Source organism: Chlamydomonas reinhardtii, chromosome 2, assembly GCF_000002595.2.
Source record: "Chlamydomonas reinhardtii strain CC-503 cw92 mt+ chromosome 2, whole genome shotgun sequence".
Classification (NCBI taxonomy): domain Eukaryota; kingdom Viridiplantae; phylum Chlorophyta; class Chlorophyceae; order Chlamydomonadales; family Chlamydomonadaceae; genus Chlamydomonas; species Chlamydomonas reinhardtii.
Genome location: NC_057005.1, coordinates 7,769,451 through 7,796,224, shown reverse-complemented (window position 1 = coordinate 7,796,224; position 26,774 = coordinate 7,769,451). Strand labels below are relative to the sequence as shown.

The 26,774-nt window shown below is 62.6% G+C and overlaps 7 protein-coding genes across 8 annotated transcripts in view; 3 read left to right on the top strand and 4 right to left on the bottom strand.

Annotated features, from left to right (window-relative positions):
* The window catches only part of CHLRE_02g142351v5 (uncharacterized protein), a 7,916-nt gene extending 4,118 nt beyond the window's left edge, over window positions 1-3,798 (top strand). The window contains exons 11-15 of the mRNA XM_043060150.1: window positions 192-261; window positions 841-1,014; window positions 1,273-1,488; window positions 1,783-1,935; window positions 2,218-3,798. Coding sequence (XP_042927806.1) covers window positions 192-261; window positions 841-1,014; window positions 1,273-1,488; window positions 1,783-1,935; window positions 2,218-2,418 — 814 coding nt within the window. The 3' untranslated portion in view covers window positions 2,419-3,798. The remainder of the gene's footprint in view (window positions 1-191; window positions 262-840; window positions 1,015-1,272; window positions 1,489-1,782; window positions 1,936-2,217) is intronic.
* A 2,866-nt stretch (window positions 3,799-6,664) lies between these two features.
* On the bottom strand, window positions 6,665-8,472 carry CHLRE_02g142350v5 (uncharacterized protein). Its single transcript, XM_001694921.2, has 3 exons — window positions 8,200-8,472; window positions 7,829-8,112; window positions 6,665-7,597 (listed from the first exon to the last, which is right to left on the bottom strand). Exons 1-3 carry the CDS (start codon window positions 8,308-8,310, stop codon window positions 7,492-7,494), a joined length of 501 nt encoding a protein of 166 aa, XP_001694973.1. The 5' UTR covers window positions 8,311-8,472; the 3' UTR covers window positions 6,665-7,491.
* Window positions 8,473-8,780: 308 nt separating this feature from the next.
* On the bottom strand, window positions 8,781-13,022 carry CHLRE_02g142400v5 (uncharacterized protein). The gene is made up of 5 exons (XM_043060155.1): window positions 12,305-13,022; window positions 10,535-11,604; window positions 10,232-10,410; window positions 10,003-10,113; window positions 8,781-9,887 (listed from the first exon to the last, which is right to left on the bottom strand). The coding sequence occupies exons 1-5, from the start codon at window positions 12,409-12,411 to the stop codon at window positions 9,765-9,767; spliced, it is 1,590 nt and encodes a 529-aa protein (XP_042927805.1). The 5' UTR covers window positions 12,412-13,022; the 3' UTR covers window positions 8,781-9,764.
* A 140-nt stretch (window positions 13,023-13,162) lies between these two features.
* On the bottom strand, window positions 13,163-17,092 carry CHLRE_02g142606v5 (uncharacterized protein). Its single transcript, XM_043060172.1, has 5 exons — window positions 16,834-17,092; window positions 16,361-16,410; window positions 16,035-16,088; window positions 15,601-15,647; window positions 13,163-15,340 (listed from the first exon to the last, which is right to left on the bottom strand). The coding sequence occupies exons 1-5, from the start codon at window positions 16,941-16,943 to the stop codon at window positions 15,257-15,259; spliced, it is 345 nt and encodes a 114-aa protein (XP_042927804.1). The 5' UTR covers window positions 16,944-17,092; the 3' UTR covers window positions 13,163-15,256.
* A 100-nt stretch (window positions 17,093-17,192) lies between these two features.
* CHLRE_02g142605v5 (uncharacterized protein) lies at window positions 17,193-18,728 on the top strand. The gene is made up of 4 exons (XM_043060171.1): window positions 17,193-17,290; window positions 17,655-17,778; window positions 17,932-18,048; window positions 18,213-18,728. Exons 1-4 carry the CDS (start codon window positions 17,277-17,279, stop codon window positions 18,327-18,329), a joined length of 372 nt encoding a protein of 123 aa, XP_042927803.1. The 5' UTR covers window positions 17,193-17,276; the 3' UTR covers window positions 18,330-18,728.
* Window positions 18,729-19,870: 1,142 nt separating this feature from the next.
* CHLRE_02g142604v5 (uncharacterized protein) lies at window positions 19,871-23,092 on the bottom strand. The gene has a single exon (XM_043060170.1). The coding sequence runs from the start codon at window positions 23,008-23,010 to the stop codon at window positions 22,843-22,845; it is 168 nt and encodes a 55-aa protein (XP_042927800.1). The 5' UTR covers window positions 23,011-23,092; the 3' UTR covers window positions 19,871-22,842.
* The window catches only part of CHLRE_02g142602v5 (uncharacterized protein), a 16,850-nt gene continuing 12,528 nt past the window's right edge, over window positions 22,453-26,774 (top strand). Inside the window, exons 1-6 of one of the 2 annotated variants that reach the window (XM_043060168.1) lie at window positions 22,453-22,569; window positions 22,898-23,014; window positions 23,212-23,316; window positions 24,061-24,264; window positions 24,384-24,568; window positions 24,675-26,765. In XM_043060168.1, the coding sequence (XP_042927802.1) occupies window positions 22,552-22,569; window positions 22,898-23,014; window positions 23,212-23,316; window positions 24,061-24,264; window positions 24,384-24,568; window positions 24,675-26,765 (2,720 nt within the window). In that variant the 5' untranslated portion in view covers window positions 22,453-22,551. Of the gene's footprint in view, window positions 22,570-22,897; window positions 23,015-23,192; window positions 23,595-24,060; window positions 24,265-24,383; window positions 24,569-24,674; window positions 26,766-26,774 lie in introns of those variants that run through there. The other variant, XM_043060169.1, reaches the window with a different exon arrangement.

The following is a 26,774-nucleotide window of genomic DNA, read 5'->3' as shown; positions in this document are numbered from 1 at the left end:
GGGAGGGGAGGGGAGGGGAGGGGAGGGGGTAGGTAGGAAGTGGGGTTGGGTTATCAGGGCACACGGCCATCGAAATGTTGCTACTGTCCCGTTTCGGCGTGCTGGAGAGAAACTTGGGCATGCAAGCGTCCAAGGTGACGTGGCCTGCCGACCTGCGGACCTGCTGATAACCCCGGCTGTGGCTGTTGCAGGATGTTTGGCTTCCCCACGGGTGTGGGCGCGCTCATCGTCAGGACCAGTGTGGCGCCGCTCATGCGCAAGGTGGGTGGAGGTGGGGGCGGGGCCGGGGCGGGCCGTGCTGAGCTGGGCTGGATCTCTGTGTGTGTGTGTGCGTGTGTGTGTGTGTTGTGTGTATGTGTGTGTTGTGTGTGTGTGTTGTGTGTGTGTGTGTGGTGTGTGTGTGTGTGTGTGTGTGTGTGTGTGTGTGTGTGTGTGTGTGTGTGTGTGTAAAAAACGAAAGCCCGCCCAACGATGCGACGTGTGTGTGTACCGTACGTGTGGTGTGTGTACGTGTGTGTGTGAATGTGTGTGAATGTGTGTGAGAGTGTGTGTGTGTGTGTGAGAGTGTGTGAGAGTGTGTGAGAGTGTGCGAGAGTGTGTGAGAGAGAGAGTGTGTGTGTATATATGTGTATGGGAGGGAGAGGGCGCAATGTGGCCAAGGTGGGTAGGTGGGGTAGGGGGATGCCTACTGCATGATACGGTGTACCGGCCGACGGGACCCGACTGACCCCCAGCCTTCCTCCTCCCCCTCCTCCCCCCCATGTGGTAACGACTTCGTCTACAGTTTTCAGTGCATCCTGTACCGCTTTTCCAAACATCCCTGCAACCCCCCCCTTCCAGGTGTTCTGGGGCGGCGGCACCGTGGCGCTGGCCACCAGCGAGGACAACTTCCACGTGCTCAAGTGCAAGCCCAGCGACCGCCTGGAGGACGGCACCGTGGCCTTCCTGGACGTCATCGCCGTCAAGCACGGCATCGCCATGATGAACGGCCTGGGCGGCATCACCCGGGTGCAGGTGGGGGTGCGCGCGTTGTGTGGGTGCGCGTTGTGTGGCGCAGGGGTATGGGGCGCACAATGCGATGTCCCATCGCGGGTGTGCGCAAGGGGGAGCGCAATGATGGCGTGACCTGGCAGGGGTTGTTGCAAGTCATCGCTGTGGCTGTGTACCATCTCTGCGGCCATCTCCCAGACCGCCTGCGGCTCACCGACCCCTCTCTCCCGCTCTCATCTCCCCCCTCTGACTCCGCCCCATGCCCGCCCTGCTCCCGCGCAGGCTCACGTGGCCAGCCTGACCGAGTGGCTGTACAGCCGCCTGTCCGGCATGCGCCACTCCAACGGGTCGCGCATGCTGGCCATATTCGGCAAGCACCACCTGCCCAACCACCGCGCGGTGCAGGGCGGCATCCTCAACTTCGAGCTGCTGCGGCCCGACGGCTCCATCTTGTCGTACAAGACGTTCGAGCGCGAGGCCGCCACGGCGGGATTCCACGTGAGTGGCGGCGGGGGCCGGGGGAGGGGACAGCGTGGCGGTGTTAGGGATGGATGGAAGCCAAGCCGAAATGCAACCCCCTTTGTGTCGTGTGGACCGATAGTGCAGCAAGCACCGCCGTACATGCGGTATGCATGACTTCCCAATCCTGTCGTTCCCCTGCGCAACACGCCTCCCCCCGCCCACCTCCCCTGCGCAACACGCCCCCCCCCCCCGCCTGTAAACCTGGGCCACCACTTCCCTTACCTTGCTACGCCCCCTGTCCCGTTGCTCCCACCCCGGCCTGGCCCCCAGGTGCGCACGGGCGCCGAGTGCAACCCGGGCGCCTGCTACAACTACCTGGGCGTGAAGGAGGCGGAGGTGGAGAGCCTGGCGGGCAAGAAGGAGGGCTGCGAGGACGACGTGGAGTTCATCACCGTGCAGCGGCCCGTGACGGCCAGCCAGGAGGTGGGGGCGGTGCGGTGCGGTGCGGTGCGGGGCGGGGCGGGGCAAGTGCGTGTCAGGAGCGCACAAGGGGAACGCGTTGACCCTGTGCATGCACAAGCAAACAGCTACGGAGAGACGGTGCGTGCTGTGGGGGCCAGGGTGATACATGTGCATGTAAGGGCGCGGGCTGGACGACGGCCGCGGCCGCGGGGTCCTTTCCTCGGCTCCATAGCGGCGGCGCCTTTACTCACCCCCCACCTACCCGCCCCTCCCGCTCACCCCTACTTGCACCCGCCCTCACAGGACTGCGTGAGCAGCTCTGACCTGCTGCGCTCCATCGCCAACTCCAACCTCAGCCTGAACCACCCCGCCGCCGTGGCGCTCAAGTGGATGGAAGTGCCGCTGGGCAGCGTGCGCGTGTCGCTGGGCTGGTGGTCCACCTTCGACGACGTGTACGCGCTGGGCGACTGGATCGAGCGCACCTACCGCGACCGCACCGAGTAAGGGCGCCTCGGGAGAGGGCGGGCGCGTGTGGGCAGCTGTTGCCGCTCCAGCGTTCGCAGCTCGCCTGAAACGGCGCAAGGACGAGGAGGGCAGGAGAGCGGCAGTGCAAAGCCGAGGGAGCGGCGCAAAAGGAAGCGAGCTGCGGGCGCGCTCCGGTCGCAATCAGGAACTGTGATAGGCGGAGTGCACGAGACGATGTGTGAACGAGACCGATGCGAACATGGGGGAAAGGGCATATATACTGAACAGGGCTTGCGACAATTGCCGACTGTCGTGTGGGCGCGTGTGCGGCGCTGGTGAAGCAACAGGAGTATTGCATGGCAGCGCAGAACAGTGTTTTGGACACACGGACTTGACTTGCAGGCAACGGTGCGGGGGGGGGGGGGGGAGGGTACCAAACAGACAGGGTGTACGCACGTAAAGCAGGACGCAGCGAATTGCTGTGGGAGTGCATTTGTGGGTGGGATCCCGGTACTTCCAGTGGGGGGTACAGCAGCATCCAGTGATTTCCTGGTGATTGTGGGCGCTGAGGCAAATAAATTATTCGCGTACATCCGAGGCGTGCTGGGCTGGTGGCCTGTGATAATCAGAGCGCCAATGGGTGAGGATGTGTGATGGGACAGTGGCAAGGCAGGTTGGTAAGGTCCCTTAGGGCGCAGCTAATTCCCATACCCAACAAATGGCAAACAGTTGGCAGAGGCAGGGCAAGAGTGCGCGGCTGGTGTAACGCCGGAGTTACTGTACCGACGAGTTGCTGGCTGGCTGGAAGTTTGCTGACGCGCATTCCTCACGCTCCGGGCGCCCGGCCAGGCGATAGCACCACACAGACACACCGCAACGCCACACTCGCGAGGCAGAGCCGCATCGCACCTGCAGGAAGGTGACCAGCGTCCACGGATGAGCACGAAAGGCAGCCGCAGAGAAAATGCAAACGGAGTGCAGCAAAGCAATGGCCGGGCGACAGTGTGACAAGCAGGGGCGTAAACAGGGCGAGGCAATAGGCAGAAGAGGGCGCCCGAATGTACGGATGAGTGGCGGGCGAGTCGAATGCAATTGCGAGACGAACACAACCGGAGTGTGAGGAAGCGCCGCGGGTTGGAATTGGGAATGCCGTGGCTGATGTTCGGGGCAGAGCTGTGTCGCGCGCCCTAAGGACCGAGTGCGGTTAGCGGAAGGTTTGCTGTCGTCGCGCGCTGGAGCTGGTGCTGGCGTGTCACGTATTTAGTAGACAGATATAAAACTCGCAGAATGGCGCATGTAGAGCTGACCGTCGAGGCGGTGGGCGCAACTGGCGAGTGGCAAGTCGGACGGGCGCGGTCAGTAGCAGCTGTCAGTAGCAGCTGTCTTGGCTGTGGGTGGTACGCACGCGAATGAGAGTCCGGGCTCACAAAGAGCTCCCCGGAGGCACAGAGGCGCGCGCGGCTTAAAACGTCTCAGCAGCACCACAGCCAGGCGGGCCCAGGGGCGCCCACGCAGGCCTGCGCACACGACACACACGCACACACAGACACCAACACGCACACACACACACACACACACACACGCACACACACACAGACACCAACACGCACACACACACAGACACCAACACGTACACACACACACACACACACACACACACACACACACACAAACCCACACACAAGCGCACACCCAGCAGCAGGCAGACACACACTCTCCCCCCGGCTACCCACACAGGCACTGACACAGACACACCCGCCGGCTGAGAAGCCAGCCACCGAAGAGACCGCGCCCGCGACGAGGGCCGGTGCGACCCCGACCCCCGACCCCCAGCCACAGCAAGCGCCACAGCCAAACGCGTCCCCGCGCTCAACCGGCCCTACACCATGCGCCTACGTCACGCGCGCACACACAGCCCCGCAACCACCGTTACCAAACGTCCGCTTGCGGACACGGCGTCAGGAACACCGGCGCGGCAATCGGCACGCCGCCGGGCGGCGCGCCTTAGCCGCGTCCGGCGCCCCACCCCCCATGCACCTACATCTGGCCACCGCACAGCTCGGTACCGCCGCTACCAAGGCCCAGAGCTCCACGGTCGCCGGTGCTGTGCTGTCGTTCGGGCTGTGGCTGGCGGCTGCGGCCGCATGGCCCTCAGGCTGCTGCTGCTAACAGAGGGACATGTCGCTGGCCGGCGGCGAGGTGGAGGCGGAGGACGGGGCGGTGACGTCCATGCCATCAAATTGCCAGGCGGGGTGACCAGCCGGGGGCCACGGAAGGGGAGGGGGCGGGAGAGGGGGCGGCGGCGGATATGCGCCGTGAGGGGGCGGGGGAGGAGATGCCGCGGGCAGCGCCGGGGGCGGCAGTGGGCGGGCTGGCGGCGGTGGCGGCGGCGGCGGTGGCGGCGGCGGAGGCAGGGGCGGTGGCGGCGGGAAGCGTGGTGCCGGCAGGAGACGGCGGAGCGCACTGAAGGAGAGGGCGCACGGTAGCACGTGGGTATGCTGGTGGTGAAAGCGCCGCAAGGCCCGACGAAGGAAGGAGTGGGGATATGAGCGCGCGTGGAGACGGCGGAGGGCAACACGGGCGGCCTGGAGGAAGGTCGCGAGCGCGGTGCTGAGGCGCGCCAGCGTGAGAAGGGTGTTGATGACGACGTTGAGGCGGACGTGGCTGGGAATGCAGGAGTAGAAGGGGGTGAAACGAGTCACGCCAAGCGCCGCAAACTTGGCCCCGTCACGCTTGTCGTACGGCTGAAGGTCGTACATGATGTGCCCATGAATGCGACTTGCACGCGGCGTGATGGCGAAGTTGAGGTAGGGAGTGGCGACACCGGCGGCAATGGTGGCGCCGGACGCCGCAAGCGTGAGGTCGGTGGAGTAGATGCCGGGGATGCCGCCCAGAGCTTGGGATTGCAGGAGGAGGTGGGGGAGGAAGGGGTTGCCGCCACCCAGCAGATCGTCGGTGTACCGCTGTGTGTCCTTGAAGGCCAGCAGGACATCGACGGCCAGGGCGGCCTCGGCGCGCAGTGCGGCGGTGCTAGGCCGGAAGACGGAGTCGTACAGCGCGAGTTGCCAGCGGAACTCATCGTAGGCCAGTGCGAGGTTAGCCACGTACGATGCAAAATTCGCGCCCATCGCGACGCCTCGGACCTGCAGGTAGTGCTGGGTGCGGTATGACGTGAAGGCGTTGGCAAGGAGGGCCTGCAGGACCGTGCGCAGGGCGTCGGCCGTCCACATGTAGAAACGGCCATGCTTGTCGAAACCGCGGTGGGGGTGGAGGGGGGCCGCCGCGCGTCTGCCAGTGGGGGCGGCGGGTGTGGTGCGACGGTTCCAGTCGGCGACGGTGGGCCAGGCGGGTTCGGCGGCGCGATTGGCGGGATAGAAGAGCAGGCCAATGGCGTTCGGGTGGAGGTGGGAGAGGACGAGGGAGAAGAGGCTGACCAGGCTGTCAACGCACGTCTGGATAGGCAGGTTGGTGAAGAGGCGCTCGACGTCGTACGTGCATACGGCGGGCGCCGAGATGTGGCAGGGTAGGAGGTGGGCGAGCGCGGGCGAGGGCGTGTAGGCGACCGTCGCGATGGCGGGGCCGGGGGCAGGGGTGGGGTACCGGGGCACGCGGCCGAACACGAGGGTGTCGGCTGTGAGCAGGCGTTCGGTCGCGGGCGGAGGGTGATCAGCCGGTGGCAGGCGGCGCGGCGGCGCAGGCTGGGGTGGAGGCTGGGGCCAATGGGTGAGGATGCCGGGCCTCGACATGCGCACCAGGCCTGCAGCCACTTCAACGAAAGAGTGACACTGCCGGGGGCAGTAATGTACACGCCCCTAGTGATATGCGGGTGTGGGAGATGCCGTGGACTTCAGCGTCAGTAGCGCTGTACGGTACGCGCAGGTACACGTCAAGGGGGCGGTGCGCCCTGAGCCCGACATATGGTCCGGGAGCAGCAGCAGCAGCAGGGGGTCGGATGATGATGTGGGGCGCTGTGTATGGCGGTGACATCCTATATGTTTATCTGGGCGCTTTTTTGCGCAAAGGCGCAAAGCCAATCGAGCCCACAACGGCACAACGGGGACAGGTTCGATTTTGTGGTGTGAGAGCCGCTTCACCCCGGTTAGAGCACGTGCTTGAGGGCTGTGCCGCAGCGCTGTGCTGTAGTAGGTGTGCGATGGGACAGGGTTTAGGCAGGTTGGCGAGGTCCCGTAGGGTGCAGCGCTGTTCCGTAGTAGGGTGGGCATCTTTGCAGCTGCCGGCTCGCGCGCAGGTACAGCAGATGAACGACATGCACTGGCACGGCTGGTGGGGAAGATTCCATTCATTAGGTGCAGCTTGATGGCTGCAGTCAGCAGTACCGTGTGCGGGTCGTTCACCATGTAATGCCTCTCGCGCGGAGTCTCGCGCGCACACTCTCTCACCCTCAAGCCCTCACATGCATAGCGTAGCCTCGGATTCTGATATCGCAGCCCCGCAGCTTCGCCTGCGCACTATGCTCCCTGCGACTCTACCGTATCTCAAGTTTGCAAGCACAAAAGCATCTTGGCATGTGACGCCAAGTTGTGCAAAATGTGTTGTTGGTGGCGTGGCTCTGCCCACCGCGCCGGACTGGCTCGAACACACCAGGTCATGCCCCATGCGTTCCTCCGGGTCGCACCGCCAGCACCACCACTGGCCCAGCGCAGCCGCCTTGCCAAGCCCTCACCCCCTTGCCACCAAGGCGCCCGTGCCTGCGGTCTGCCGCGCCGCCACAAATCGCACCTACGACACTCGGCAACGCGCCGTGTACGACACCCTGCGTGAGAACCCTGCTCGCCTCTGCAGCACCCGGTGCCGCAAGTCCACAGCGGCGCCGCCCCTGCATCGCCCTAGCTCCGCCAAGCCCGCCAAGCCAGCTCCCACCTAACAGCTGCTTGCTGCCGGCGGCGTCCCACCCCTGCAATGCCGTGCTGGTGTGCTTTCTTGAAGCTTCCGGGTATCCAGTCTGCCCAGCTACGGCGCCAACAGCTGCCGCCAGCCCCCACCTCTCCATCACGCCTCTCACGCTGCTCGCGCCTCTCTCCCTCCCAGCCAGCAGCTGTCTCTCTCCTTTCCCCGACCTCCGGCCGCCCTGTCCGCCTCACGGGCCCTCGCTCACACCTTGGCCTTGATGGCGCCGCTCTCCACCAGGAACGGCACCTCAGCCGCCAGCCACGGCGCAAGGCCCAGGCACAGCGCGTGCGCCACGCCGAAGTGCGGGCTGCACGTCAGGGAGGGAGAAGGCGGCAGGCCCAGGGGCGCGTCAAAGGGGTTTGGCGAAGACGGAGTCGCATGACGCGTACGGAATCGTGATCGAGGTTGCGGCACGGCGTGCCAAACCCGGCGTGCTGCCCTCCTTCAGCACAATCCTCGCACAATCCTGCTCGCTACGCCCTAGAGCTCGTGTTCCCGACCCGAGCAAACCCGCTGCTGAGCACAGCCGCCATCCTACCTGTTCTTAGACCACAAGGGCTTGAAGTGGATGGTGAGGCAGATTTTCCCGCCGCGATACATCTTCACGGTCTTGCCGTCCAGCTCGGGGATTTCAATCTCCGGTGCAGTGTCTGGATATGTGGCTGGGATATCGAACTGGAAATCGAACTCATATTTGATGAGCTCGTGCACGTACCAGCATTTCCCCGACCAATGCGTCCCGTCCGCGTTGGGTTGGATTGTGAACCAGTCCGTGTCGGACTCCTTGTTCATTTTAATGTATGTAATTAACGCGTGCAGCTCCTGCGACGCAGGTAAAGCAAAGCACGCATCGCTGTTGAAGCCAGACTGCCCCATTCACGCATACCCAAGCTAAAATATTGGCTCTACCTGCTTCAGCCGAGCTTGCCATTTCTCCTTGTCCCTCGGCCCTGCCTTTTCTGTCAAGAACGGGATTTTCTTGACCGTGTCCTTTGTTTTATTGTCCCAAGCGTCGGCCATTGTCGCAGACTGTATACTATTGCAATCGGGGCAATAGGGAAAGCACAGGGTAGCTAATATAGCCGCATGGTGTATTGGATTCTGGCACACGGTTGTAAGCAGGCCAGAGATCCTTCGATGTTCATTCCCCTGCTGCCCGTCGCCAAGCCTGTCGGCCAAATCTAGACTGCGAGCCATTATAATGTATTCGAGGGTAGCGGGGGGTAGCCCGGGCGTTCAACGGGCCCCTAGAAAACACCTACCGCTACGCAGTACTCCGGCTTGCCCCTCCCCCCTCAGGGCGCTCCATGCCATGCGCCCCGGAATGCGGTGTGGGGATGGGGTGGGGTGGGATGGACTGGCGGATAGTGGAAGTATCATATAGGTCTGCTGGGGGCTGCGAGCAGCCATACTACCGGTCATGATATTGCCTTCGGTAGCTCAGGGCGCCGCGGGCTGGGGGTGGGTAAGTGAGCGGGGATGGGGGCTCGGACTCAGCGGGGGCACGGACTCAGGGCGTGGAAGCCATGCGCGTCAGCAAAACATCGACACAACCTGCCAGCTACCGTCGGTACAGTAACAGCGCGCGAACAACGCACCAATGCCTTGTCCCTTCTTGCTACGCATTTATGTGGGCACGGGTGGGAACCACACACATCGGGACTACGCTTTCCTGCCCCTTGCCATGTTCCATCACGAGGGCGTGGAAGCCAGCGACAAGCGGGCGAGAGTAACGCCGATGTGCCGGGTGATGTGCGAGCAGAATACAGAACGCGGCATTCGTCATTGCGGGGAAACTAAAACTGATAGCGCCAACCTTTTGCGCCTCGCGCTTTCGCGCGCAATTTCCGGGATCCTCCAACGCGTCGATTCCTCCGTCTTGCGTCCTTCCGTGCCGGGAGCCTTGATTATCGATACAATTTGTGATATATTGTATGTTGCGCTGGAGCTATAATGCAAACGCTGCGCTTGTGCGTTTACCCCGCTCTGGCATAGGGCTTGCGTTTTCATAAAGTTACGCTTTGCAATACATACATAGAAAGGCGCATTATTTGCACGACAAATTTCGCTGCGCTCGGGTATCAAGGTTATAACTCAACTCAAAACTGGAATAACCGGGAGGGCCCCCCGCGGCGAGCTCGATGCGACCGCAATGGCTATTGCCCCTCCCCCTTCGGGGAAAGGGGCAAGCCAACTTAGCAGTGACAAGTGGGGTGGTGACAAGGAGGTGGCTGCCTTATGGCAGGAAAAGGGCTGATCCCGGGTCGTGATCAACCCAGCCACCTTGACGCGGGCGCCTACTAAGCACACGCCTCTATGTTGGGGGCCTTTGGCATCCCCGCAAATCCGGACGTGGCCGGTTGGGTGGGGTGCACAGTCCGTGCTAACCCGCAGCTAACAAACTAGTCACGTCACTCGCCGCCAATCAACACGTGCACCCTCAGCCCCACCCCCTGCTAGCGCCGTTCAGGCTCTCAGCCTGGCCCCGCCGCCGCCGGCGGCCATGGCGGCCGCTGCAGCTTGGTCGGCCGCTCGAAGCCCATCAGCTTCAGCAGGAGGAGCACACGGATCACGTTGGCGGCGGAGACGTCGCGGTTCTGGGGATGGGGAACGGGGAGGAAGAGCAGAGCGCACATGAGCTGTCCCAACCGTCAACCTGTCAATCAATCCGTCCCCAGTGCCCAGCCGTCCCCGCACATGCACGGTCCTCACCCAGGTCGTCAAGCAGTCGTTGCAGACTTTGACTGACCAGGGCCGCTGCCCCTCCTTCAGCCCCCCAAGCCGCTTGATGGCCATCTCCTGACACCCGCAGTTGTAGCAGGTCTGCATGGTCGGGAGGGTGGGAGGGAGGGGGGCCACGCAAGGGCTTCCGCTAAAGCCAGGCATAAACCCAGCGGCCAAGCCACCCACCGGCAATTGCAATCCCACTCAACCCACCCACCTTGGAGGTCTTGTATTCATCGATGATGAACACATGCTTGGCGTAGCGCTCACGGAGCAGCTTGATGAGCCGCCCCGTCGGCGCGCGCCCGCCCCTGACGGAGATGGGGGAGCCGCCCTTCCCTCCCTGGAAGGCCCACGAACCCCACCCCACCACCACCTCCTCCTTGGGCCTGCCGCCTGTGAGCTGCTTGGCGACGCGGTGGAGCGCGCGGTCGCGCTGGATGAACGCAGCCCAGCGCTTTCGGCGGAAGGCGGAGAAGTGGTAGTGCCACAGCACGTGCACCGCGCCCCGGGGCCCCGCCTCTGCCGGCCCCGCCCGCCGCCTCCGCCTGCCCCGCCGCCTGCCCCGCCGCCTGCCCCGCCGCCTGCCCCGCCGCCTGCCCCGCCGCCTGCCCCGCCGCCTGCCCCGCCGCCTGCCCCGCCGCCTGCCCCGCCGCCTGCCCCGCCGCCTGCCCCGCCGCCTGCCCCGCCGCCTGCCCCGCCGCCTGCCCTGCCGCCCCACCGGCGAAGAGGTAGCGCAGGCGCTCTTCAAACCGGGCCGCCGACGCGGTCGCCGCCGTGGGGATGCCGCCGACGTACGCCTGCAGGGCTGGCGCAAGCTGTGGGCGGTTTGGCTGGAGTCGTTCCAGGCCTGACATGTGCCGCCAGTGGCCCATGCTCATAAGGAATCGGCCCCGCTTCTGGCGCCGCCGCCGCGCTGTCCTGGCTCGCGGCTGCCAGTGCTTCGATTGCTTCCGGCGGTGGCCCCCCTTGCGCCCGCCACCCTTGCGCCTGACGCCCTTGCGCCTGCGACGCGGCTTCGGCGGCAGCTGCCCAGGGAACAACTCCTCATCCAGCTGCTTGTCGTGCAGCTCGAGCAGGTAGCGCTGGGCAGGGCTGACACCCTCCCCGACACCCTCCCAAGCCCAGGGCCCTGGCTGGTACAGCGGAGACCGTGCTGCCATGAACCAATTCCCTCCCCCGCACGGGTCCACACCGATGATCTGCGTGGCCTTCATCTCCTCCAGGGTGCACAGCTCCTCCGCATCGGCGGGCGCGGTCGCCGGCTTCAAGTTGGCCAGCGGCTTGTTGTGCGCTTCTCGCGCCACGCTGCAGGCCACCCCGTCCGTGGTGATGTAATTGGCGAAGGGGGCGTTGCGGGAGGTCACACCCCCGAGCTGGAACAGGCCCCAGCCGACGGCGTTCAGCGTGGCAGACGACTGCATGCCCCCGCCGCCAAACGCGGCCTGGACAAACGAGGAGGGTGCCACGGCGCCCGCGCCTGCACCGGCGAAGACCTCGCCATGGCGCCTTGCCAGGGTGGGCAGCAGCCCAGGAAGGCGGGCCATGGACGTGTTGTCAAGGGGCACATAGATCGGCGCGAAGGAGGGGCTGGGGGTCAGCGTGAACGGACGTGCGCGATGCAGTTCCTTATACGTAGCAGTCGCGGTTTGCGCCAGTATGCTATGTTTTGCCGACGCACGCAGCCACGCACGCACGCGCACGGACAGGGGTGTTCCTGGGGGGCTTTGCCCCCCCCTGGAACGCTTCGCTGGGGGGGGCTCAGCCCAAAAAAGGCGTCGGACAGGACATCTTAGACATCTGCCACCAGGTGCGCAGGCTGACGCCGGAGGAGCAGGACCATATGTTGGGCGATGACTACGTGGCGGCCCGTGGTCACAAGGTCCTGTGCATCGCATGCGCGGAGGCCACGCTCCAACGCTCCGTGCTGGCGCCAGCAGCACAAAAGGCAAGGCCACGTGTAAGACTGAGGCCTGCTGCAGCACGCCTGGCCGTCCATGGCCCCGCTGGCGATCGGGCTGTACAGCTAGTGCTCAAAGTAGGACCGCAAGGTTGAGCACTTGAGCTTGAAAGGCAGGCAAGACGCTAACAGGCCGCAACAGGCAGCTAACCCCAAGGTGGTGCGTGCGCATGATCGAGCATGCAGCCCTGTCCCTGTAAAGGAGGGCATGGGACTGAGGACGCAGAGGCGCACGACGCCGTCCCTGGCCAGCTGCACCCACTCGGCCGGGCAGGTTATGCCCGTGCCGGCAACAATCATGTATTCATGTGGGAGAGCTGGTTGAACCACTCTAGCCCGAAGTAGCAGGTGTTGCGGCGCCACTTGCCCGTCTTCTTGCTGCGGTAGGGCTTGCCCAGGTACGACTTGCCGAAATGCGGGTGATTGGGCGTCGCCATGGTTGCGGGGTTGCCGCAGCACAGGTAGAAAGGGCGCTGCTGCAGGAAGACCAGCTGAGAATCATGTGCTCATGCGGTGTACGGCCTACGACCAGTTGCGTTCGGGTAGCGAGATCGATTTTACAGGCGGGATGCAGGCCCTTATGCAGAATACGGACCCAGCCAGGTTAGCCGCGTTACTAGATTCCATTTGGGAGCACAGGAGCAGAAGCACCCCCATTCGGGGACCAAAGTAGCTGCATATATAAGTGTTGCAGGCGTTATAAGGGGCCCCCGGCCCGGGCCTCGGTTTCTACAAGGACAGGAATGCACGTCGTGCTCACCACCTTGTAACCACACACAACAGGTAGAAAGGGCGCTGCTGCAGGAAGATCAGCTAGACGATGGCGAGGGCGAAGGCGCAATGGCGGTCCAGTTGCTGGGGCGAATGAAAGCGGCGAAAGCGCGCCGCTCACGGACGACGCTCCGCCCGCACGTGCTTGTAGGCGCGCCGGGCTTTCTTTCCCTGCTCCGACTGCTCGTAGGCGCGCTGGGCTTTCTTTCCCTGCTCCGACTGCTTGTAGGCGCGCCGGGCGTTCTTTCCCTGCTCCGTCTGCCTACAAAGGCGATTTTCCTCGGGGGTGAATGCCATATATATTGGGTGTGGTTAACCCGACTCGCGCTCCTGGCGGGGCATAGAGGGCGTGCTAATGACGAGTGTTGCGGAACTAATGCGTACGCAGACCAGACCGGAAGGCGGAGTGGGCGTGTATGAATGCGGATGTTACAGAGGGGACAGTCCCAGCACCCGAAGACGCCGAGCCATCACATGCTATCAGGGCCCAACTGGGCGTGTATGCCACGGTCACGGATCGGACCAACCTCATATGCATCCGGAGCCATCCGGCCCGGTCGTGGTTATTATTAGCCCCTGCCCCCTGCCAACGCATGAAAATCCCGAAGCGCCTCCACCTGAAAACCCTACAAGGCAAGAGCCCTCCGGGACCCAAACCCCGGGGACTACGTCCAAACTCTACGAGTGTGATGTCGTGACACAAACGCGCCGATGCTTTCTTCCCATATGATAGACGGATTAAAGTTGCCTCTTCATTCCCGCGTTGCCCGCAGGACTGCACTTTGACCCCGCCTGCACCGAAGGTCCGGGTTGTGCTCATGCGTCACTCGTATAATATCATGCTGTGACAACTTGCTGGGCGAGTCAGATACAATGCTCATTTTAACCTTGTAGCCTAGACGAATACCACCGCTGCGGACAGCAGAAACTCAGAAACGTGAACGTGATCGATGGGCGGACGGTCATAGACACACGTACCAAAAGCTGCATTTAGAACCAATCTACTTGATGCATACATGCTAGGCAGCATCCTGCGAAGCCCCAGGCGCGCTGCGATGCCATGCACACGTTCGTTTCCTTAGGAGGTAGGCGTTGATGGGCCACTCGGACTACCATACTGTTATAGAGATGCGACATTGGTCCGCGGACATCGCCGCTTTCCTCGTCCTGCTGGCCGTGGCATCGACACATGGCGTCGGCGCTTCCCATTACCGCGGCGGCCTCATTGAGTACACAAGCACCGGCTCACAAACAACATTCACTGTCACCCAGTCCTGGAGGTTAGTGTGGGCTGGCGCAGATAGCTTACCAATTGTAAGATGATTGTGGTAATGGGCGGGTCTCTGTGAAACTCCACACGCGCACGGTTCTCGCACGCGTGCGCCCGTAGCCAGACATGTTACAGTTGACACTATATATATCATACACCACTCAGGCGGCGACGTTGATTTTGCGACTTGTGAGTGTGACTTGGCGCCCGCACACGTGCATCCTGGCCGGGGCTTCGATCCCTGCCCCCACCCCTCAAGCGCCCCCGCGACCTTGCTTTACCCGGGGGCCTCAGCAGCCGTAGATTGACTCATGTGATTTCGACTGATTGACACACAGGAGCGACTCCTTGGATTACACATCCGTCAATGGGTGCGGCGTGTCGGCCTCCACGTCGTACTCATCCGGCAACATCATCGGGTCGGGCACGGATTCCGCCGGCAACTCCTACACTACCACCAGGTGGGTGCAGGAGGTAGAGGGTGTACCTGGCTGCAGCTAGGCTTCGGCTGCAATGCTGCGACCGGCGCACGCACGGACTACGCGCATGCTACCGATACCGTGCATGCACTACCGGTACCTATCTATCCACCTGCACGTGTTCATACACACGGCACACGAGAGATGGCTGGGCGCGAACAGCGCAGCCGAGCCTCTGAGCTAGCAGGCGGGCAATGACCGCTATTCTCTGAGCAAGGCAGAGTCGCTGTACACATGCGCCTTGCTAGTAGCGGACACTCATCACACGCACAGCGCCTCCACTCTAGGAAAAGGGGGGGTTGAAATCCCCGGAAAAACAGGGGGTACTTCCCCGGAAAAATCTTCCCCGTATGCTTTTCGAAGAAAGTAGGAGTTTGTACGGGGAAGTCCTTACGGGAAAGTTCTTACGGGCAAGTGAAGCCCTTTTACGGGAAAGTTCAGCACCTGAACGGGAAAGTCTTGGGAGCTGCTAACACACTTAGGATCCACACTGTACACCACGCAATACTGAGTTATCCTTTCACGACACCGGCCACGCACCTGCTCCTCGTTGACAAGTCCATACGCTCATGCAACACCCCGTATGCTGTCTGCATAATATGTATGCGTGCAAACTCTAACGTGCAACAATATCTAGCGCCATCACTTGCGTGTCTGCTGGGTACAATGCATCCGACAACCCTGATGCCCACCTCCACCGCAGCCGCCACATCTTCCTACGACCAAACTCCGTCCTTGGCACCATCATGCCCGCCTCCACCCCTAGTGCTGGACCAGCTGCTGCCCATGCCGGATCCTTGGTTGCGCCTCCACTGCCTGCTTGTTGGCTGTGTTACATGGTTGCGCCTGCATGCACGCGGCCACACATATATGTTACAGCTAGCCACAAACGGCAGAGACGACACCTTGCATGCAGCCAAAGTCAGGGAGGCAGCGGATAAGAGACAAAAGCCCTGTGCACGCAGGGTTGCCAGGGAACCACCTTACGGGCACCTCAGCATCTCCGTCATGCTTCACACCGATTTACCCCGCCACCTCCCACCAACACACACAACGACGCACAAATACTGCGTCTATGTATGCCAACATGTGTTGCGGACGCTCACCGTTGCTGGGCACAATGTTGGAGGTGTAGTGGCAGTCAGCCAGCCGTCTGGGGGACGGGTCCGGAGGGAAAAAGCAGGGGTTGGGTGTGCGATGGGACAGGGTTGGGTACCAAGGTGTGGCAGGGCAGTGCAGCGGGCGGGTATGTGACACGTACGGGATTAAGGTATCATGGCAAGGTAGCCACACATATATGTTACTGCTCGTCATTCCTCTGCCACAAACGGCAGAGACGACACATTGCGGCCAAGGTCAGGGAGGCAGCGCATAAGAGGCAAGAGCCCTGTGCACGCAGGGTTGCCAGGGAATCACCTTCCAGCCACCTCAGCATCTTCGTCATGCTTCACACCGATTTACCCCACCACCTCCCACCAACAAACACAACGACGCACAAATACTGCGTCTATGTATGCCAACATGTGTTGCGGACACTCACCGTTGCTGAGCACTATGTCGGAGGTGTAGTGCCTGTCACTTGTCAGCCAGCCGTCTGGGGGATCGATCCGGAGGGGAAGCAGCAGGGGTTGGGCGCCAAGGTGTTGCGGGGCAGGGCAGCGGGCGGGTACATGACACGGGATCGTGGCAAGGTAGCCATAGATTCCAACACCTTACAGGCAGGCAGGTAGGCAGCAAACAGTCATTTGTTGAAGCCCCCCACCCGCCACACGCACACACATAGCGCGAGGAGGTGGACTTCAGCCACCTAAGCCGCCTACGGCCCAGCACCTACAACAACTCCCTAAACCCATCTCATTGACTCACCCCAAAGAGCTCCTGAAACCGCTCCCAAGAGCGAGAGGTTGAATCCTCTCCTGCACAACACACAACACACGCGGGGGCTTTCGTTTCGTTTTTTAACACACGCGGGGTTGACGGGGGGCGGGCGGGCGGTTCACTATGTACGAGGTGCTTGTGGTGCGCAGCGGCGGGGAGGGGCTGGCGGCGGCGCTGGACATTGCGCGGCAGGCACACGCGGAGGGTGAGCGGGGTCAGAAGGAAGCGTGTGCGTGCGGGGGAGAAGTAGATTGCAATAGGTGCGGGAAATAAAGGCAGGGTTTGAACTCTGAAGTGTGCATGCGGACTGGACTGCTGAGAGGGCGGCGCTCCGGCGGAAGCACGCACCCGCTAGCGCGTGTCGTGTCGTGCAAGGCACTTCATGTCTTCATCACGCAACCCCCATGCCTCCAACATGTGTTCTTAACGCATCCCATTGTCATTGCAACCTGTCGACTAACCTGTGGACGAACGTGTGTGCCGGTAGTGTTGCAGAGCAATGTTGGATGGCGATGACGCGGGCGACCGAGAAGATTTGAAGCAAAGCTGATAGAAACGGACGCTGACTCATAAACCTTACGTGACAGCTGGCTTCAGCTGACGTCTGAGCAGCGTCGCCGAGCCGGTCAACGAGTTAGCAGCGCGAGAATTCTCGGCCCCAGCCAGCAAAGTAGCTACTGACATTTGAGCTAGTCTTAAATTGTGTTCAAAACGCAAATTAGCGAGGGAGAGCGGAGCAAGGGACAGCGACATAAGTAAGACAGCTCCATCCATGCATAACATGTGTACCACGCTTTGCTTGTGTACCTGGCAATACAGGACCACTTTCGTGGTCTCCACTCCAACGAGCACGTGCCAGGTCTACTTCTCCACTTGTTGCCGGATTAGGTAGGTGCGTGGGCGTATGTGGGCGTGCAGGTGTGGTGTGCTGGCCAGTGCGTGCATGGGCGGCAGCGGGTGTGGCTGCTGGGGTTGCTGCCGACGCCCAAGGGCGTCCCACCCAAGGTCTTTGCCGCAGGATATGCATGCGGTCTGTCCAGTTGCCAGTTCTTCATCAAAGAAGGGTCGCCTGCAGAGGGCCCTGACAGACGGCGGATTTGCAGTGTGCCCGCGCCTCTTAAAACTTGGAGTCGTATGCACTTACACTCCATTGCGGCAGCCTCGCTTGAGGTTCCGTATCCTACCTACAGCACTGGTCCATCCCATCTGCATGCATGTTTCCCTGCCACTCAGTCACTCACCCATCACCCATTGTGCGCCCATCTTGATGACCCGCACGCAGCGCACTCGTAACCGGTGGTGGTGGTGACTTCAAGTCGACTGCGCAGTTCACCACCACCACCCGCAACTCGCTGAAGACCGCCGCAGCCGCTGTGATGCAAGTGGGCAAGGCCTCATCGGCAGGGGTGAGTGTACGCTCTTAGCAGTCAGCTAACACGACTGCTGCCTTCCTGTGCGTGTGTGGGGGGTGGCCCACCCTCCAGAAGCTATGATCGATATCAAGCCGTGCCGGGCGATCTTTCCTCCGCTGTGCCCATCTCTATCGCCGGCTGCTGCAGGCGTATGCCAGTGTGCTGGTGCCTGTGTCTTCTGCCACCTCATCCGGCTTCAGCTGCGCCATCAACAGCGATGGCGGCATCACTCCGCCGTCGGAGTTGGCCGCAGCAGCCGTGGCGGTAAGAGGATACCGTTTAGCGGGAAGGCGAATGTTGTCTGGGTCACTGTTCGTCATGTGGCGCAGCGAGTACACGTGCACACAAGCCAAAATCAGGCATGCCATGTCGCATCGCCCCCAACATCTCGCTTTTTTGGGCTGAGCCCCCTGAGCGAAGCGATCCAGGGGGGGCGAAGCCCCCCAGGATTGCCCCTGTCCGTGCCTGCCTGCCTGCCTGCCTGCCTGCCTGCGTCGACAAAAAGTGCCAAACTGGCGCAAACCGCGAGTGCCACGTATTATTAATTGCTATTCCCTATTGTAGAAAAATAGGCGGCAGGAAAAACTCGGCCGGAGCGAGAAGCGACCTCGTGATGAGTCCATGGACATCTTGACTTTCTTCAGTCCGCGAGTATAGCTCTCGGCCCCTAAATATCTTACATCCATGTATCAAAACATGTCGACGACAAGCGTCTTGGGGCAAGAATGTCGAAATTGTTTGCAACAGCCAAACCATGCGTCCCCGAGCCTTAAATGTGTCGCGGCCCGGGAGCCCGCGCCCGAGCCCGGCTAGCCGTTTGCGGTGCTTGAGTGGGATGTGGGTGAGGTGCATTTGGGATATCATGGACCGTGAAGTGGCGTGGGTAAGGTGGCGTGGCGTGGCGGGGACAGGGCATGTCGGTGCCTCGGCACGGCGTTGGCATAGTTGTTGTGTGTGGTTACAAGGTGGTGAGCACGACGTGCATTCCTGTCCTTGTAGAAACCTAGGCCCGGGCCGGGGGGCCCTTATAACGCCTGCAACACTTATATATGCAGCTAGTTTGGTCCCCGAATGGGGGTGCTTATGCTCCTGTGCTCCCAAATGGAATCTAGTAACGCGGCTAACCTGGCTGGGTCCGCATTCTGCATGACGGCCTGCATTCCGCCTGTAAAATCGATCTCGCTACCCAAACGCAACTGGTCGTAGGCCGTACACCGCATGAGCACATGATTCTCATCTTCGACTTCATTTGCAACACATAGCGGGCAAATCCTCTCCTCCCTAGGTCGTCCATAGGCGCGGTTGGCAGTAAGCGGCCAGCAGCATAGGCGGAACCTCATCAAGGCCTTGTGGTGCGCAACTGGTATAAATGCTCTACTGTGCCCTTGCATGGTCAGTGGTGCCGCTCCTTCCGCACACAGCCCCATCCAATGCTTGTACTTGCTCATCTGCACGCCTGGTTGCTTGTTGTCTGATGGGAAAGTGCTTGGCTCAGACTGCAGCCGCTCGTGCTTCCACGCCTTCATTAGACTCTCTCGAAAGGCGGATACTATTTGCCCTTCAGGCAGCGGGCTACCTGCTCGGCTCTCCTCCCTTTCCGGCCTGATCATGTGCATACGGCCTTGCCATACGTCTACGCCATGCGCTGAGATAAAACGGAAAAGCCGTGCACACCACCCATCTCCCTCTGGGTGTACTAACGCGTCTTGTACTTCATCAATTAGTGCATCGTGAGCTAGGCTATCCTTCTGCACGGCAATCCTGTTGTAGAATCCAATGCAAAGCTTGGCGAAAAAGAAATGGAGTGGTAGTTGTGCTAATTCAGCAAACAGCAGGCGATGCGATGGTCGCTTCGTACCCACTGTCATCCTCATGTACTGCACTTGTAATTTGACGGCCTCGTCTTTCAGGCATGCTTCAAACGGTCCGTGCGCCAGGTTATTGCTGTCACGCCGCCGCGGTGGTGGGCCGCCGTCCAGCATTTCCGCTAATACGTCGGGTCCCCACACTTCACAACCATATGCTAGGATGGAGCGAACTTGCACCTCAAAACAACGCATGCGTATGTCGGGGGAGAAAATCCTCAAACGGTTTAATCTATTAGTAAGCGCGTACATAGCACGCCGCGCAGCCTCACATAGCGTCTCTCTGCAGGCGGCAAAAGCACGTCCAGGGCCGTAGACTAGTCCCAGATACCGTGCCTTGTCCACCGCAGGGATGGGCTGCCCTGCCAGCCGCAGCCCACTGCACTCATCGTTCAATCTACGACGCTCCTGGTCGTCTGAAGTGAACACCAGACGTTCACACTTTGCGACGTTTGCTTTCATACCAAATGCTTCGCAGAAAGTATCCACAAGTGACAACAGGTGCCGCATACGCTCAGGGGTGGTGGCTAGCAGCGAAACATCGTCAGCGTACATTAGGAGCGACAGCTTCTTACCGTTTAACTCAGGGGTGCCCGCTGTGCTTGCAGTGTCCAACCAGTCCTCGTGCGCATCAATATACTCTGCCAAAGTTTCAATAAAGAGCCCGAACAGCTCTGTGCTCAGTGGGCACCCTTGCTTGACTCCTTGCGTTGCCTCAAAAGCAGCGCTCAGTTTGCCATCGGCTTTAACCGTCATCATGACCTTTTCATATGCGGCTTGTATGGCCTCCAACAGCCGCCCTGACACGCCCTTTTCCCGCAGCCGTAGCCACAAGAGGGGGCGCGGCACCTTGTCAAACGCCTTCTCAAAATCAATCTGTACAACAATCATTGGTGGTGCTCCTGCACGTGTGTGCTTTGTCACCAGGTGCCTCAGGACAAACAGATGGTGGGCAGTACCGTATTTCCGCCTGAAACCAGCCTGAGCTGGGTGCCTCCACTTGAACAACTCGCCTGCTCGTGCTAGCCTGTTCAGAAGGATAGATGCATAACACTTAGCCAACGCTCCGCCTACTGCAATGCCCCTGTAGTTGCCGGGCGTCTTCACATCGCCCTTTCTCTTGTAAATTGGCGTCAGCACTGTGGTTGTGAACTGTTCCGGAAAACTTTCATCTCCGTCTTGCGCCCGCCAGATGCGGTTAAACAACACTTCTAGAACAGGTGCTACCCGGTTCACCGGCGGGATGGGGGGGTCTGCCCTGGGGTCTCCCTGCGTCTTTGCGTACTTGTAGCATTCCGATGGCGCGGCTTCCGTGCCTGGGGCCTTGCCATTCGGTAGCCTCTCTAAAGCATGAGTCACTTCGTCTATCGAGATATCGCTGTTCAATATGCTATCTAACTCAGCCCATTCCTCGTCATCATACATCGAATCTCGCCAGCCATCTTCGTCACAGCAGTACGCCAGTAAACGCTTTGCAGCGCTGTCGTCAACTGTTCCTGCCCCATCATTCAGTAGCCGTGCAAAGTGATCACGGAAGCCATCTGCCGTGATGGGGGATTTGCTCGTGCACCGCTCCTCAATCATCTTCCACAGTGCTTTAGCGTCGGCTCTGCACCGTGCTACCCTATCCCGCATCACTTGCGCATCATGGGCGGCTCTAGCCCTGCGTTTTGCGCGGCAGTACACTGATCTCGCGGCCCGCATCGCTTCCCACCTTTCTCCTTCCTTCACAACTGGTTTGCCAAGCGCTACTTTCGCCTGGACGAGCGCGGCACGCGCCACCGCACATTCCTCATTCCACCACGGGGTCTCGGTCTCTCGCAGATGAGCAGGCCTGCTCTGCCCAAACGCCTTCTCCAATACTCCACTTAGGCACTTGCTCAACGCTTCGACCGCCTCGGTAGTGCTGTACCGCCCTTGCTCCAAGTGGCCTTTTAGCTCTGTTAATTTGCTTACTACTGGCGACTCATCTTGATCGAAAAGATTGCTATAGCGCTCACTCTTCTGCGCATTGAATGCAGTGCGTGGACGCTTTGCCTTCGCCTGGCCTTCAGTACTTGCTTGACCCTCCACCTCCCAGCTCAAAGTCAGCGTAACAGGCCTGTGATCACTCGCATAACCGGCGCCCCTGCGCGCCCATCTCAGCAGCTCACCCACGTCTACTGACGTCACCGATTGGAATAAAGTTGGCGATGCAATGCATAAGTCAATGACGCTTCCCCCCTCCTCCCCTTTTGGGAAGGTGATTCGACCCGACTCATCCCCTGGTGCCCTGCCGTTCAGTAACACAAAACCTTGAGAACGGCACATACGCGCTAGAAATTCGCCAAAACAGTTTGCGTGCTTATCCTGAGAAGCCCTGGCCGGCAACCCCGCGTAATCCTCTGGACTAGGCATCGACGTGAGTGCTCCACCCAGTGCCGTGATATGCTCAACTTGTTCAAGCGCTGCTAGTTGGTCGAGATCCGGTATATCACTAAGCCCTGCCGGCATACGCGCATTGAGGTCACCTACCAGTAGCACCTCTTCGCCGTTCTGCCGCATCGCCGAGATAGCCTGCTGGAGCCTTCCAAAGACGGCCTCAGCTGTGGCTTCCCTTGCCACACGCGTTTTGCCGCCGTCCTTGTATACGCGCGAGGTTTCTGGCGCAAGGTAACAACATCCTAAAAGCAGGCTGTCTCCATCTTTGGAGCGTATCCGCATCCACACGACTTCACACCCTGTAAGACTCACGTCTGTCCTTAAATGCATCACTCCGCCCATCAGACACTCACGCACATAAACTGCAACGCCGCCAAAATCCGATCTTATAGCTTCTTGCGATCTATGTGCACGAAAGACTGAGTATCCGTCTAGTTCTATACGGCCGTCTGTCACACGATGTGTTAGGTGTGCTTCGGAAATGACCAGGATGTCGTGCGCTCGTGCGGCTTTATTGATGTTGCGGTCGTGAAGCTTGCAAGAGCCTCCAGCGAGAAGTCCGTGAGCGTTCCATGCCCAGACACTTATGCCTCCCCGGCCCCCGTCCCACTAATCCTGGGCATTACCCATGTCCGTATCCGTATCCGCGCTCAGACCCATGTCGTGCAGCGGTACAAACCGATACATAGTGGCCAGTCCCGCTGGATGGGCTTGCAAGGGTGCTGTTCATGTCGCCGGTGCCCATCGTCACATCCCTTGCGCTACATGGGGCTCAGCCCATTTTCCAGCTGTACAAAGCTGACACCCCTTGTTCCTGCACCACCCAGGGCGGCTGCCGCATCGACTGGTACAATAGTGCGCGGTCGTACACGAACAAGATCCCCGTGCCCCTGCGGGTGACCTCCACCGCGGATGCGCACTTTGTGGACGCGGATTTCATCCTGGTACGTGCGGGGCCGGGCTGGCCGCTGGCGTGTGCGGGCCGCCAGGGAAGGGACGCAAAGGCAAGGGAAGACCGGAAGCAAAAGTTACTGTCTTGATTGGTATTAGCAAAGTATGTACGCACGCACGCCGGTAGTTGTCTTGCATATCAATCTCTGCACTTTTACGGCTATCCCTGCTGCCTTGCATTACATTCCAGGAGACTGTGAATCTGGGCGGAGCCCCAGTCGTCGGCATGTCGTGTGCCGGGCAGTCGCTGAGTTCCGGAGCTGCCCTGGCTTTCACGACTTGGACTCTGGCTCAGGTGCGCTTGACTCCATGCACTTCAACACGGGAGCAGCCGTCCTCTAGGCCAGCTTGGAGGCTGGTGTTTAGAGGCCCGGAGAGGCACGAAGCAGCCGGCAATCTGGTGGGCAACGGCCCAGCCGGACGTTAGGCGTCATGCCGTGAGGCGTCATGCCGTCACGTCCGGCTGGGGGGCAACGGGACGGGGAGTGGCTAGGGAAACCGTGCGTGCTTGGTGCCGTTGCGGATTCTCTTTCATGTACGTGTTGGGTAGAATACGCATTGCGGTTGCCTGAGGTGCGTAAAAGGCCTGTCGCCATCTGTCACAGTGCGCCCCGCGCACTGTTGATATCGGTACCCGCAAAATTCTATGTAGATTGTGTTATACAGTACTGTATTTCCAACCCGCCCGAACAACGAAATGCGTACAAGTGCCCAGGCGGCCAGCTCAGGCGACGTCCTTTTCGTTCACGCCGTGTTATTATTTCCTGCTTGTAGCAGTTGGTCTCAACAGTCGTCATTCGCGTGCGGATAGGCATCGGGCGGTGCCGCCCGCGTACACAGGGGAACCCCTGCGCGTACATAACTGTGCGACGTCGGCAACGGGGTCGCCCGCGGGCTGGCAAACTGTTATGCACATGAAGCGTTAATGGGCGTAGCACGCTCTGTTCGGGCCACTCGACCAAAGAGCATGTATGGATATCGGCGAACCTCACCTCACCTCGGCGCTGACCCCCCTCTTCCCCTGCCTTCGCGGCCGCAGGTCACCTTTGTGGCGACTGACCCAGATGCGGGCGCCTCCATCTCGGTCACCAGCAGCGGGGGACTGCCGGCAGGTGCGGCCCTGTCCGCCAGCTCGGGCGCAGCGCCCTTCACCACGGTGTTCTCATGGACGCCCACCGCGGCCTCCCCCAGCTCCGGCGTGGTGCAGCTCATCTTCAAAGACAACACCAACCTGCAGGCCTCGGCGTCATTCACATTCACCATGGCATACACTCCGGGTCCCCCATCGCCTCGTCCCCCGAGCCCGACTCCCCCAAGCCCAGCTCCCCCGAGCCCCATTCCCCCATCCCCAACTCCCCCAAGCCCAATGCCTCCATCCCCAGCTCCGCCAAGCCCCCACCCCCCGTCTCCGTCTCCTCCATATCCAAGCCCACTTCCTCCTTCCCCGGCTCCGCCAAGCCCCCTGCCCCCTTCCCCGGTCCCGCCGAACCCAAAGCCTCCATCGCCTGCGCCGCCCAGTCCGAAGCCGCCCAGCCCTGCACCGCCCAGCCCTGAGCCTCCGTCTCCGGAGCCGCCTAGCCCTGTGCCGCCCAGCCCGGAGCCGCCTAGCCCGGAGCCTCCCAGCCCTCACCCTCCGTCGCCGGGGCCGCCTAGCCCGGAGCCTCCCAGCCCCGAACCTCCGTCGCCGTCACCGCCTAGCCCTGCGCCGCCCAGCCCGGAGCCTCCGTCGCCAGAGCCGCCTAGCCCTGCGCCGCCCAGCCCTGCACCGCCCAGCCCTGAGCCTCCGTCGCCAGAGCCGCCTAGCCCTGCGCCGCCCAGCCCGGAGCCGCCTAGCCCGGAGCCTCCCAGCCCTGAGCCTCCGTCGCCGGAGCCTCCGAGCCCTGCGCCGCCCAGCCCCGAACCTCCGTCGCCGGAGCCTCCGAGCCCTGCGCCGCCCAGCCCGGAGCCTCCCAGCCCGGAGCCTCCAAGCCCCGAGCCTCCGTCGCCAGAGCCGCCTAGCCCTGCGCCGCCCAGCCCGGAGCCGCCTAGCCCGGAGCCTCCCAGCCCTGAGCCTCCGTCGCCGGAGCCTCCGAGCCCTGCGCCGCCCAGCCCCGAACCTCCGTCGCCGGAGCCTCCGAGCCCTGCGCCGCCCAGCCCGGAGCCTCCCAGCCCGGAGCCTCCCAGCCCGGGTCCTCCCAGCCCCGAACCTCCGTCGCCGTCACCGCCTAGCCCTGCGCCGCCCAGCCCCGACCCTCCGTCGCCGGAGCCGCCCAGCCCGGAGCCTCCCAGCCCGGAACCTCCCAGCCCCGAGCCTCCGTCGCCGGAGCCTCCGAGCCCTGCGCCGCCCAGCCCGGAGCCGCCTAGCCCGGAGCCTCCCAGCCCTCAGCCTCCGTCGCCGGAGCCGCCCAGCCCGGAGCCTCCCAGCCCGGAGCCTCCCAGCCCCGAGCCTCCGTCGCCGGAGCCGCCTAGCCCTGCGCCGCCCAGCCCCGAGCCGCCTAGCCCGGAGCCTCCCAGCCCTCAGCCTCCGTCGCCGGAGCCACCTAGCCCTGCACCACCCAGCCCGGAGCCTCCCAGCCCGGAGCCTCCCAGCCCCGAACCTCCGTCGCCGGAGCCGCCTAGCCCTGCGCCGCCCAGCCCTGCGCCGCCTAGCCCGGAGCCTCCCAGCCCGGAGCCTCCCAGCCCCGAGCCTCCGTCGCCGGAGCCTCCGAGCCCTGCGCCGCCCAGCCCGGAGCCGCCTAGCCCGGAGCCTCCCAGCCCTCAGCCTCCGTCGCCGGAGCCGCCCAGCCCGGAGCCTCCCAGCCCGGAGCCTCCAAGCCCCGAGCCTCCGTCGCCAGAGCCGCCTAGCCCTGCGCCGCCCAGCCCGGAGCCTCCCAGCCCGGGTCCTCCCAGCCCCGAACCTCCGTCGCCGTCACCGCCTAGCCCTGCGCCGCCCAGCCCCGACCCTCCGTCGCCGGAGCCGCCCAGCCCGGAGCCTCCCAGCCCGGAACCTCCCAGCCCCGAGCCTCCGTCGCCGGAGCCTCCGAGCCCTGCGCCGCCCAGCCCGGAGCCGCCTAGCCCGGAGCCTCCCAGCCCTCAGCCTCCGTCGCCGGAGCCGCCCAGCCCGGAGCCTCCCAGCCCGGAGCCTCCAAGCCCCGAGCCTCCGTCGCCAGAGCCGCCTAGCCCTGCGCCGCCCAGCCCGGAGCCGCCTAGCCCGGAGCCTCCCAGCCCTGAGCCTCCGTCGCCGGAGCCTCCGAGCCCTGCGCCGCCCAACCCCGAACCTCCGTCGCCGGAGCCTCCGAGCCCTGCGCCGCCCAGCCCGGAGCCTCCCAGCCCGGAGCCTCCCAGCCCGGGTCCTCCCAGCCCCGAACCTCCGTCGCCGTCACCGCCTAGCCCTGCGCCGCCCAGCCCGGAGCCTCTCAGCCCGGAGCCTCCAAGCCCCGAGCCTCCGTCGCCAGAGCCGCCTAGCCCTGCGCCGCCCAGCCCGGAGCCTCCCAGCCCGGGTCCTCCCAGCCCCGAACCTCCGTCGCCGTCACCGCCTAGCCCTGCGCCACCCAGCCCCGACCCTCCGTCGCCGGAGCCGCCCAGCCCGGAGCCTCCCAGCCCGGAACCTCCCAGCCCCGAGCCTCCGTCGCCGGAGCCGCCTAGCCCTGCGCCGCCCAGCCCCGAGCCGCCTAGCCCGGAGCCTCCCAGCCCCGAGCCTCCGTCGCCGGAGCCGCCTAGCCCTGCGCCGCCCAGCCCCGAGCCGCCTAGCCCGGAGCCTCCCAGCCCTCAGCCTCCGTCGCCGGAGCCACCTAG